At 33.6% G+C, this 13769-nt stretch overlaps 1 protein-coding gene across 10 annotated transcripts in view; it reads right to left on the bottom strand.

The window, feature by feature from the left end:
• The window catches only part of ATRX (ATRX chromatin remodeler), a 357519-nt gene that overhangs the window by 204923 nt on the left and 138827 nt on the right, over positions 1–13769 (bottom strand). For all 10 annotated transcript variants that reach the window (XM_053579351.1, XM_053579357.1, XM_053579356.1 and 7 more), the window contains one exon: positions 13103–13178. In XM_053579351.1, coding sequence (XP_053435326.1) covers positions 13103–13178 — 76 coding nt within the window. The remainder of the gene's footprint in view (positions 1–13102; positions 13179–13769) is intronic.

Consider the following 13769-nt stretch of genomic DNA (forward strand, 5'->3'; position numbering starts at 1 on the left):
CAATGTCTGACAAGCCAACAACAGCAAATTAACTTACTTGGACAAATGGCTTTCCAAGACAAAATTCCACATGAGAGATTTTATTCAACAGCAAAGCATATTCTTGAAAAATCAATGTGTCATAAACCATTATATTATGAAACAGCACTTCAAACTGAAGAATATTGTTGGACCCTAATTTCAATTTACTTCACAAATTCTATTAACCAGATGAAAGCATATACCAAATATGCTTTCTTGAAGCAATCAGGAACTTCTAAAAATATTCAAGCTAAGGCAGAGAAGGGACATGAGTGCTATTAATTACACACAGTAAAAAAAAAAAAAAAAAAATACCATACATGAGCTTTCACTTCTGGAAAAAATACAGTGCAGTGGCCTCACTCACACCAAAATTTCTCAGAATGCTCCACAATGATCAATTTGCTAATGGAAATATTAATTACTAGAATCTTGAAAAAATACTTCATTAATATCATGTTAAAATAAAATATATTCCTAGAATATTTCCCCATTTGCATTCAAGAACGATATCTGAAAATGTAAGATAAAAGAAATCATACGCTTTTTGTGCAAGAAAGGTATTTTGGTAAGTCTGGGTGTCCTTTTGATATAATTTCATAAAATCACAGTAACAAAGGAACACTTTTTAGAAAAGTTCAAAAAGAAGATGGTGTGCTTCTGTTAGTTAGCCATGAGCTAAACGGTATGGGATAAACATCCTCTCTGTATGCAATCAAGACTAACTTTCTAGCTCAGTCAAAAACTTCAAGCTGGGATTATGGAACCTTTGTTGTTTCTGAATTTGAAACCCCTCTTTACATTTCTTAGCATCTACCCACATTTTAATAAAAAATTTGATAGTAGCAGATGTTAATACATGTTGATTCCTCCTTAATTTTGATAGGTAGATTGTTCATTACTATTTACATTAAAACATACATAGCAAAGGCAACTAAATAGATTAAAGCAAATACACAATCACTTCCATAAATGCTTAGTATAGGCCTTTTGATGCTTTCTCCCTCAAATAGATGAATCAGAAATACCTAGACAACACAGAAAAATCACCATTTGCTAAAGGCAGGAACAGGAAGGTTTAAATTTCTGAGGTTTTCTGCCCTGATTTATATTTTAATGAAGTGAAGATTAGATCACCCCAAATTAAACCTTACTAGAACTGAACTAAAAAGCTTTGCTTCTTTTAGACAAATGGTTTACCCACAGTAAACTTTTTTTTTTGTAGAGACAGAGTCTCACTGTACCGCCCTCGGGTAGAGTGCCGTGGCGTCACACGGCTCACAGCAACCTCTAACTCTTGGGCTTACGTGATTCTCTTGCCTCAGCCTCCCGAGCAGCTGAGACCACAGGCGCCCGCCACAACGCCCGGCTATTTTTTGTTGCAGTTTGGCCGGGGCTGGGTTTGAACCCGCCACCCTCGGCATATGGGGCCGGCGCCCTACTCACTGAGCCACAGGCGCTGCCGTGTGACGCCACGGCACTCTACCCGAGGGCCGTATAGTGACACTCTGTCTCTACAAAAAAATAAATAAATAAAAATAGGGATTAATACAAGGTTGCCAACTTTTCATTTTGCCAAGAAAAAAAAAATTAACCCAAATACCATTTACTTTCCTCATTTTTATAAAATAAAAAATATTTACAACATACCTTCCCAAAATTAGAAAACAGTTTCAGAATAAAAGGAAGTCCTTAGGGGTGGGGGAAGGGGAGAGGAAAGAGAGGGAAGGAGGGAGGGGGTGGGGGAAGGGAACAGCAGAGAAAAGGAAGGAGGGGGGGTCACGGTGTGTGACATACCTTTTGGGGATTATAAGGGGGACTTTACCTAATAAATGCAATCAATGTAACCTGGTTCTTTGTACCCTCAATGAATCCCCAACAATAAAAAAAAAGTATCTTTCTGGAAAAACCTCTCTAAAATCATCTTTTCTTTTATTTCATGGATATTTATTGCAATGTTGTCTATAACAGCAAAGAAGAAGAAAAAATTTAAACATTCAATATCAGAAAACGATTAAATGGAGTGTTATCACATGACTATCCATAAGATAAAGAGGTATAATATAATTTAAAATTATATTCTAAAAAAGATTGACAAAATATTCATTAGGTGAAAAAAGTTATTTATAAACCATTAGGCACAACATAATTCTATTTTGTAAAAAAAAATTCTAAACTTTTAATCAACTTTCTATGTGGCATAGCATTAAAGGTTTTTTCCCTACTCAATCTATATTAAAATTACCTTTAATGTTGTCATTTCTTATAGACCATGAAAACTTCTTCCAACTAATTTGCACAATAAATTTTGGAGTGAATATGTAGGTGTGTATCAAATATACGAAGCATTGGATATTAGAAGTGGAAAACAGTTTAACTGCAGTTATAAGGAGATCGTTTATCATCATTTGGGTGGAACAATAAATAGCCAATAAAAACTCCTATTCTAGTTATCATAAAGGTTAGTTCAACAATCTGATTAAAGTTTGTGTTTACAAGTTCAAAAAAAGTCTGAAAATTCTATTATTAGCTATAAAGATTTGGTTATTAACTGTGGAAACCACTATTTTTTTCCTTTTAAATGCTAGACTCTTAATATGTCTACTAACAGCTCAAAATATGTAAAACTATCTAATTCATTCTCAACTTTCAGACTGTCATGAAACTAAGAAATACGCACATAAAATTATATATCTACTAACAAATAAACCATAGAAAAATCATAAAAAATTAAATCAGATCCACAAACTGAAGAATTACAATTTATCAACAACTTCCAATAAGACCATATTATATAGAACAATCATGTCATTTTAGAAGCACAAAAATTACAAACTTCAGAAAATGGTCTCCAAAATCATAAGATACATATAGCATGATGGACTTTACCCTCTCTAATTTTACCTGGCTAAGATGTTTTATTTTTGGCCTCTAACATCATCTGATGATAGAAGACACTAAAGCTATGTAAATTAAAGCCTAAAAAGAATAAACTAAATCATTTTGTATAAATTATTACCAATTGATCAAGTCCAATATATCAACAACCCTCTCCCCCCACCATCCTAAAAGCCTAATTAGAACTAATTAGAACTGACCTTCATCCTGAGTAGTCAGCAAGCATGCTGAAGTGAGATATGCCCCATCTATAAAGCCTGCTGTGATATGCTTTAAGGGAAAACTTCACCATCTTAACTCTGGAGTCATGGACCACAAAGACTTCAAGGACATCACTGGAGAACCAGCAGAGGATGGCAAAGCATCATTTTGGAGACCTCAGCTGGACCCACGCTGTATGCATGTGATAGATGTATAGTCATAATCCCTAGCTGATTCTGTTCTAGGAAACTTCTCTGAAGTTTCCTTTCTTGATGCTTTCCAGGATATTTCTAGAAAAGTCATCTAGGCAACAAGAATCTTAATGCTGGAATCTTAATGCTCAATATTGCATCTTGGGGCAAGTGTGGTATCCAAAACAGTCCTGACTCTATCAGAAGCATTAGAGGCACAGACTGTGCCACTTTTGTGGCAGAAAACCTGGGCAGAATTAGAAGAAATGGAGCCACTTCTCCATTTTCCTGAAAGGGAGGGAAGGGAAAGAGAAGCAAAACAAAACAATATGGAAAGGAGAGTAAAAACCCACAAACAATGATTGGAACTGGTACATGAGAGAATAAATAATAGGACCCCAAAACCCACATAAACTAAGTCTTCTAAATCACATAATGAACACTAAGATAAGCCTTATTATACTTTCATCTACTGAAAGAAAGCAGAAATAATAGTAAGAAATGAGCCTAACAAACCAAGACAAATTAAGTAATCAGGGAAACAGGAAGGAAGGAAGTAATGGAGGGAGGGAGGGAGGGGAGAGGAAGGGAAAGGAACATAAAATGTTAGAGCTACAAGGACCTTAGAGTCTACCTCTGTCATTTTACAGATGAGGAAACATGCTTAAAGAGTGAAATGACTCAGCCAAAGAAACAAAGCTGGTTAATGGCAAAGCTAGGAGTAGAACCTAAAATCCTAAATTTCAATCTTATATAAATTTTACTATGCCAGTGCTAGCTAGTCTCTACTCATTAACACTTCTATGCAAATGAGGTTTTGGGAAAATACATTATAGTCACTTTTTTTTTTTTTTGGTAGAGACAGAGTCTCACTTTATTGCCCTCGGTAGAGTGGTGTGGCATCACACAGCTCACAGCAATCTCCAACTACTAGGCTTAGGCGATTCTCTTGCCTCAGCCTCCCGAGTAGCTGGGTCTACAGGTGCCCACCACAAAGCCTGGCTATTGTTTGTTGCAGTCTGGCCTGAGCCGGGTTCAAACCCGCCAACCTTGGTATATGGCACCGGCACCCTCCCCACTGAGCCACAGGAGCCACACAAAAGGGAAAATACCTTATAGTCACTTTTTAAAAGACATCTGTATTTCACTGATTTCAAATTTATGTATTTATAAATTAAAGAATTCACACTTTGATTTTAAGATTCAAAAAATAGTTCTAAATATTTTGAGTCCAGCCTATTGTATCTCTAAACTTCACTACAGGTACTACTTTATCTTTTAAGAAATTCTGAGAATAGGTTTGAAGAAACTTGCTTAAAAAATACATTTTATGAAGGCCCTAAATACAGGACAACCATATACAAGGTGATAAAAATTTGTTTAAAATTTGTTTCTATCTACAGGATAGACATAAAGTTTGTGTTAAATTGCACAAATTTTTGTGTATCACAATAGAATATTTAATTAGCATAATTCTAAATAGGATCACATTTTTTCAGTTTGTACACACTTTGTCATCCACTCATGATTTTTTAATTAAAGCATTTTAATTCCTTTCTCTGTTCAGCTATTAATGCTGAGATCCATCCATATTTAGTTTTATAAGCTTCTCCCTGTTTTTTTGTTTTTTTTTGGGGGGGGGTTTTGGCTCATTAATTTTTCTGTTTGTCATGGAAATGTAAGAGTGGAATATTAATACATCTAAGTTTAGTTCTGTAATGTCAGGAATTTTTCAAAAAAAATTAAAAGATGGACTGGAAAAAATAAATAAATAAATAAATAAATGCTCTTTAGAGATACAAAGTTAACTATCTAAGCCTGCAGGAGTGTCCAACTTTTTTTCTGTTCTAACATATACTAGAAGAAGAGTTGTTTGGGGCCACACACTAAATATCCAAACACTAAGGAAAGCTAATGAGCAAAACAATAAAAAGGATTGTTTTGCAAACTTTTCTCAGTGCCTGATAACAGAGATAAGCAAAACAGGCTTCAAATCTGCTTGCAGTCCCACAGGCTTCAGATTGTATATCCCTGGGTACCACACCATATAAAGGCTGATAAAGTAAAATAATTCAAAGGCGAATAGCTAGAGAATTTTAAATATTTTCTGTGAGAATAGAGTGATAAACATGTATCTTTCTAGTAGGATATGAGGCTTCATTTTAATAAATGTCATGTACTTAAGAGGTAAGAATTAAAAAACATTTTGTAGAATTATTATGAATTCTTCAAAATTTATATTAGTATATATTTAAATTTATAGGTCAGGTTCAAAATTAGTATCTTAAGGCATAATAATCTATACCTCAAAATAGCAAAATTCATGAGAATAATGAAGTCACCAAATAATCAAAAAGCGATGATTTAAAACATTTTTTTGGTCACATGTTTATAGTTAATGAAAAGTAGCTAATGAAAGTTTTCTTTTTTGTTATGGTGCCAGAAAAATTAATATCAAATGATATTTTTAAAAAGACTTAGACGTAGAAAAATAAAAACTATATGAAAATTTTTTTTTTTTTTTTTTTTTTTTTAAATTTTGAGACAGAGTCTCAAGCTGTTGCCCTGGGTAGAGTGTGGTAGCATCACAGCTCACAGCAACCTCCAACTCTTGGGCTTAAGTGATTCTCTTGTCTCAGCCTCCCAAGAAGCTGGAACTATAGGTGCCCACCACGATGCCCGGCTATTTTTTGGTTGTAATTGTCATTGTTGTTTGGCAGGCCCAGGCTGGATTCAAACCCACCTACAGGCGCCAAGCCAAAACTATATGAAATTAAGAACCCACAAGGCCGAACTTGGTGGTTCACGCCTATAATCCTAGCACTCTGGGAAGCCAAGGCAGGTGGATTGCTTGAGCTCAGACATTCGAGACCAGCCTAAGCAAGAGCGAGAACCCATCTCTAAAATTAGCTGGATGCTGTGGCGGACACCTGGAGTCCCAGCTACTCAGGAGGCTGAGGTGGGCAAACTGCTTGAGCTAATAGTTTGAGGTTGCTGTGAGCTATTATACCACAGCACTCTACGGAGGGCAAGAAAATGAGACTCTGTGCTTCCACTCCCAAAAAAAGAAATTAAGAACCCACAAATTATTAATAATTTATACATAGACTCTAATGGTTGGATAGACCTGATTGTAGACAAAATGGTTACCCAAGTTTAGGAAAATTTTAACAAGAAAACATATATTAACATTGATACAAATGTAGGAAATTTGATCATATTACAGACCTAGGTTAATATTTCTATACTTGAGGCTTGGCGCCCCCCTGTGGCTCAAGCAGCTAAGGCGCCAGCCACATACACCTGAGCTGGCAGGTTCAAATCCAGCCTGGGCCCACCAAACAACAGCTGCAACCAAAAAAAAAAAAAATAGCCGGGTGTTGTGGTGGGCGCCTGTAGTTCCAGATACTTGTGAGGCAGAGGCAGAATCACTTGATCCCAGGAGTTGGAGTTTGCTGTGAACTGTGATGTCACAGCACTCTATCCAGGGCAACACCTTGAGGCTCTGTCTCAAAAAAAAAAAAAAAAATTCTATACTTGAAAATAGAATTTACTCAAGTCTCAATTTTGTTTTGAAATTTCAAAATTAAAGACAAAGGAAATTAACCTTCTGACTAGGAACAACACCTACAGGCATTCAAACAAGATTGGTAGGTGCAAATGACACCTGTAGGCATTATTTACCTTGCAAACAAAAACTTGACATGTTACCTAACTTGAGTCTATAAGCATCATACCCTTCCTTCTCAATTATTTTTCACAACTGTGCTTGAGATAATTTGTATAAATAGTAGATTCTTGCCAGAGTTTACATAAATGGGAGTACGATAAATTTGATGAGTTGTCAAGTTCAGAAGACTCGATCATTGTTGTAGAATTTGGATATAGAGATAGCTTTAAAAATATTTCTTACAAAAATCATAAACTGTCAAGTACCTCAGAATCTGATTTGGAAAACGAAAACGTAGAACCTATTTCAAATTTAAAAGAAGTCAATCCTCGGCAAATTCAATGGAGAGAAGACAATTTGAATCCAAAAATATATGATTTTGATGCCAATATATCAAGAATAAAAGCCAATATTCAGAACAAATCAATTTTAGAAGTCTTCCAGCTGTTCTTGTCAGAACATTTAGTTAATCATATTGTTCAACTCTGAAGGAAGAACTGTTTCTGATAATAATTCATTCCATCTCACAGAAAGGCATTTTCCAAGCAATCAAAAAGGAATAAGGCAAAATACCCCAAAGGAGATGTGATGTTTGTACAAAACATAAAAATCAAAGTGAAACATGATATTAATGCATATACTGCAATGTTGGATTACGCATTGATTGTGTTTTGAGTTCAACCATACAAAAAAGGATTCTTACATTTTTATTGATATGGCAAAGCTTCATCATTTCATATTATTTTTGTTTATATATTACTTTTATAAATATAAATATAAAACACTGAAAATGAAACCAACTTGGGTGAATTATTTTGATTAGTAAGAAACCAAAGACCATACAGTAGTGCACCGTGTATCTTAATGGTTGTTGCTATGGCTGCACGCCTCAATTGGCACTTTTCCTTTCTGAGTGCTCTATCATCAAAGGCTTAAGTCAGAAAAATGAATCACTTTCGCTAATAACAGAAACCCAAACTCTTTATTTTCTTCTCTGTTTTTTCTTTTGAGGAAGACCTATTTCTCATTTTCTTAAAAGTCCCAATAGCACCAAAGAACAGAGAACAATAAAGAGAGGCTGAATACAGTGTTTAAATCTTAAGCAGAGAAGAAGAAAGGTCACCACTACTGACCACCTTTATTTCCCCACTAGGAATTCTAATACAAAAAAAGAGATCCAATACTAGCTACTGAGCACCTATGTTATACTTAAATAACTTACAATACTTATCTGTCCTATAAAAACAAAATAAATAGGAAAAAAATTACCCTAAGATTGCTAGAAATTTAAAACCCTTACTCAAACAGAAAAATAAGTAAAACAATTTAAAATATCACTTTTGTTTTACAAATACAATAAAGGAGAAGCAAAGCAATTTTGCTAACCAAACAGGATCACCATGGGGGAAAAAAATCACAGAAAAAAATTATTTCAAGTTTACCAAATTTACATAGAGAATAAATAAAAATAAGTGTAGGAGATGAACATTAGGGAAAGTGTTTAAAATGGAAACCAAATGAAAGTCAAATAATTAAGGGACTATTAATTTTGCTGAAAAATCAGGAAAACAATCATTAAACATCTTCATTACCATGAACAACATATATAAATCGTTATATCATACCATATCGTTGTCTCTGACAATATATGCTGGATTAACAGTAAAGCACATTTATCAACAGAATACCCACAACAAGCTACTAGGAAAAAAATAATCATTTACATATTTTCTAGTTTGAAAGGCAAAGGATTATCAAATAATACTACAACAATATTGGAGATTTTTAAGACTATGGTCTAGTCCCTCTGTAATTAAGCAGAACATTTACAAACAGTAGACAATTTCTTTTAGCAATTTCCAAATCAAATTTTGCTCCTATAAAAATAAATTTATTTAGCTCCACTTACAGAGAAATTATGAAAAAAAAAACACAATAGAGTATTGCTAGACCCAGCTAAGTTTCAACAGTAAGGAGAGTATGTGTATGTATGCATTTGTGTTGCAGTGGAGTATATCCACATAAAAATGTCAGCTTTTAGTCAAAGTTGGGGGCAAGGGAAAGAATACTTACTCAGTAAAATCCAGCAATTTGGTTTTTAACTCTCAAAATTTCAATCTTAAATATTTTTCACATCCTATAAAATATAGAATAAGGAATATTCCAAAAATTCCTTTTTAGGGAGGAATAGTCTTGGTCAGTGATCATTCACTATGTAATCTCTAAAGACAAGCCTGGTTTAATAATTGATCTTCAACACTAATAGTGTTAGGCTTGATCACACATCCATCTTATTCCTGGGGCTCATTCACAGGGCAGATATTAAATTAAAATATATGATATGAGTAGAAAATGTTTGGTAAAAATATCTTGTATTATACCAAAAACACAAAGGAATCACAATACATTTTCAATGCCAGCCTAATTACTGAATTGCAACAATATACATATTAAAAAATTATATAAATATAGTTTCAAAGAAACACACAATTTAAAACTAACAGGTATTTGAAAGGCAAATGAAACATTACCCTAATGTCACATTCAAGTAACAGACTTTAAAATTATACATATAATTTTTAAAATCTGACAAACTATTTGATATTATTCTGTCTTTCAAAAAGTAGATGAAGGCTAAGCTATAAAAGTTAAAGTAAATTTTCAGTCATATAAAATACTAAATACAAGGTTAATCTATATTCACATTTTTTCCTAAGAAAGCTCAACCAAAAAAATAATAAAAGAGTGTTGGCCAGATGGGGTGGCTCAAACTGATAATCCCAGTACTCTGGGAAGCTGAGGTGGAAGGATTACTTAATGCCATGGGATTGAGATCAGCCTGGGCAGCATCTCAAGACCTTCTTGCTACAAAAAAGAGAAAAATCAGCCAGGCATGGTAGAATGCACCTGCAGTCCCAGTTATTACAGAGACTGAAGCAGGAGGATCACTTGAGCCCTGGAGTTTGAGATTGCAGTAAGCTATGAGGATATCAGTATACTCTAGCCTGGAAAACAAAGTGAGATTCTGTCTCAAACAACAACAAAAAAAGCCAAGTGTAATGGCGCACTTCTGTAATCCTAGCTACTTGGGAGGCTAGAAAAACCACCTGAGGGTGGCACCTGTGGCTCAAGGAGTAGGGCGCCGGTCCCATATGCCAGAGGTGGTGGGTTCAAACCCAGCCCCAGCCAAAAACCACAAAGAAAAACCACCTGAGCCCAGGAGTTAAAGGCTGCAGTTAGTATACATGTAACTGCGTTAGTATACACCAGCCTAGCCAAGAGAGCAAGACCCTGTCTCAAAAAACAAAAAAGTGTTCATCAACTTATAATATATTGCCCTTGTTCATTAAATAGATGTAATTAAAAAGAAATTAACTTACAGGTTAGATCATTCTATCACACAATAATATAACTTTGCTTTAAAATATAAATCTAAATGACCTCAAAAGCTTTAGTTTTAAAATAGAATAAATAACTATGAAATCGGTTGCAAAACATTCACACAAATATGTTTGCAAAATTAAAAATATTTACTTGTTTAATTTCAACATCTCAAAACTTCTTTAGCTACAAACTACCCTATAATGTATTGACTCTAACAACTTATTTTAAATCTCATGAAAAGATGCATTGTCATTAAAATTAAATGCTTGAACAAGAAAAATGTTTTACACAAATTTACTGCATCCAAATAGTTAAGCATTTGCAATAATACACTATTTACCTCTTTATAAACACCAACACTGAAAATATATTATAAAACGATTAAAAGGCAAAGCATATGAAATTTATACATAATTTATACACAACTACACAACTGTGTACAAATTTACACACAATACACACATTTACAATATGCTGCCTAGCAAAATATATCCTACTCAAAAAATATGAAGTTGGGAAAAATAATTCTAATACTTAATCATGATCGACAATTTTTTTTTTTTTTGTAGAGATAAGAGTCTCACTTTATCGCCCTCGATAGAGTACCGTGGCCTCACACAGCTCACAGCAACCTCCAACTCCTGGGCCGAAGCGATTCTCTTGTCTCAGCCTCCCGAGTAGCTGGGACTACAGGCGCCCGCCACAACGCCCAGCTATTTTTTGGTTTGCAGTTCAGCCGGGTCCGGGTTTGAACCCGCCACCCTCGGTATATGGGGCTGGCGCCCTACCGACTGAGCCACAGGCGCCGCCCATGATCGACAATTTTTTAAAAGTTGCTTAGTGCATATTCAAATACATCATCTATACTAAAATAGTGCAATAATGTATTTGTATCCCCACCATAACTAGATAACCCAAGGGTATTAGATTATTTTATAAAAGCACATCAAACTGAATATAAAGAAAGACATGCTCAAAGTAAAATTCAATTCTTCTCAAAAGTACTAAACAGGGTTATATTTTTTAATCACAAGTACAAGATAAAATTAAAGATACTTTCCAATATTTTCTAGTTACAGAGAGAGATGATCAGGTGGTACTTATATTTTGATAAATTCTTAAGAAAATTTATCATACCTTAACAAAACTCTTGACGGTTAAATATGAAGTTAAGGTTCATCACTCACAGTTAAATTAGGATCCAGAATGTTTTAAACATTACTAGCCTTTTCATAACATTTGAAGTCTCAGGATATACAGAAAAACAAATAGTGGCATATATAAATGAAGAGGAATTAAAGCATTTTAAAAGAGACTGAAGTTTTAGATGCTGTCATAATTTGGCTATAATGATATACTATCAATTCCCTGAAGAATAAACCGTACGCCTGTATCACTGAATTCCGGACTCCACCCCATCCCATAAAATAACTGCATATACATTTTTAAATTTTAAAAAAAGGAAGAAAGCAGAATCTGAGTTTGTGCCCACAATTAAGATCTAGTCAAAAGTATTATAAAATTGTTCACTTTAATAAAAATTGTTTTCTTCTTAATTATTGGAATGCTGATCTTTAAGATAGCATCAGGAAGATACAAAATAGTTATACCAACAGCTGGCCCCACAGCATTTATTTAAATAATGTCTTACAAAATTATGACACAAAAATTACATGTATATTTTCATTTTTTTTAACATTAGAGCTTACTATTTAGAATAAATGGTTAATACAGTAGTCTTTAATAAAATCATACCACGTCTATCATAATTTTAGTACTAGAACTAATAGGAGAAAATTGAATCCAACCTTTTCATTTTAAAAATAGAAAACTTTGGCAAAAAGTAGTAAAGTCACTTGCCCAAGAATACACAGTTGTTAGAAACATTAGAAGTCAGATATTCTTATCCACATTATTTCAAAATTCTGTGCACTAGACCACACTAACATCTTATTGAAGATTATAAGCATGGGATATACTATTGTCCAGGAAGTGTTTAAGATATGTAGAAACATCATGGTTATTCTTTAATACCTTTGTTTTCTTTAGGCCTCACCACTATGAAAGTGTTTTTTTTTGTCCCTTCTCCCAGCCACCCCTAGTTAAGTAAATCTATACAGGCTACGGATTATATTTAAATTATTGTTTAAGTCTTATTAAAATTAATAGTATCATATTTCCATTCTATTTGAAAAATTCTTAAAATCTAAATCAGTCCAGGTACCTTGCAAATTGATATTTATTTTGAAAACTATGTCTTAATCTTAAAAGTTATCTTTTTATTACTCAATAGGTCTTAATAAATAAATAGGACCACCATACTAGATGACAATTATAAACAATTACAAACAATAATCAAATATAAAGGAGAAAGATGTCTATTGTTATTAATTTATTAAGATATGATTTAGTTTCATCAGTAAAATAATTTATCAAAATTAAGATAGTCTCAAAAACTTATCACAGTTTACAGGAAAAAATAAAATTGACAGTTGTGGATTTATAACACACCCTATGCTTAGGTGTGTTAATACAGATATTTACTTTCTCTTAAAGTTTCTGAGTTTTAGCCCGTTTTCTGGCCTTTCTTTCAAACTTGCAGGAACATTGTGAATGAGTCTTTCTAAGGTAGGCACTCCTTGCTTTTACAACCTGCTTGCTGTTCCATTGCTGCTGTTTGTGCCCAGGCCTAGGGTGTGTTATAATCTTTTTAAAGTCCTTACAGATGAAATCATACCTATTCTCAGGATCATTGTCGTCATCATCATCATCATCCACTGTGACAGGCACCGATTTAGATAAGGCTTCATCTCCTTAGGGGAAAAAAGTGTACTTAAAATTAGCTTTAAATAATCTATACAAGTAAAACCATGTAAAATAAAACTGAAGGTCAAATACTTTAAAGGAAATTAAGTGGCTTCTAAACTTTACTCTAGAAAACAGAACATGAACAAAAAGAATCTTTACAGAAAACATAATGGGAAATTTATGAATTGCCATCAGTAAGATAACAAAAAGTTGGATATTAATTATTTCAAAGTTTCTCCTCAGAGCACAATGGTGTTAAAGCCCACCCTTCTCAGTAACAATTCTGCATTAATCACCACAACACTAGCATAAGATTCTTGCTAAAATAAAACTTGTACTGATCCATTTTAAGTTGTCTAATTTAAGGTGTCTAATTTATCCTATATTACCGAAAAAGAGCAAAATAGCTATTAATATTTTGGTAGTACTAAGTAATGTAAAAATGCATTTGAATTTGTCCATATAAATGACCTGAATTACCCAGAGATACATCCAAATGCAGCAAGTCTTATTTTCCTACAAAAATCCCCATTTCTATCCACTGATCAATAATATACAGAGATTAAGATTTGTACATTTCATTGTAGATAAATTTC

The sequence above is a fragment of the Nycticebus coucang genome, chromosome X (assembly GCF_027406575.1).
Source record: "Nycticebus coucang isolate mNycCou1 chromosome X, mNycCou1.pri, whole genome shotgun sequence".
NCBI classification, from domain to species: domain Eukaryota; kingdom Metazoa; phylum Chordata; class Mammalia; order Primates; family Lorisidae; genus Nycticebus; species Nycticebus coucang.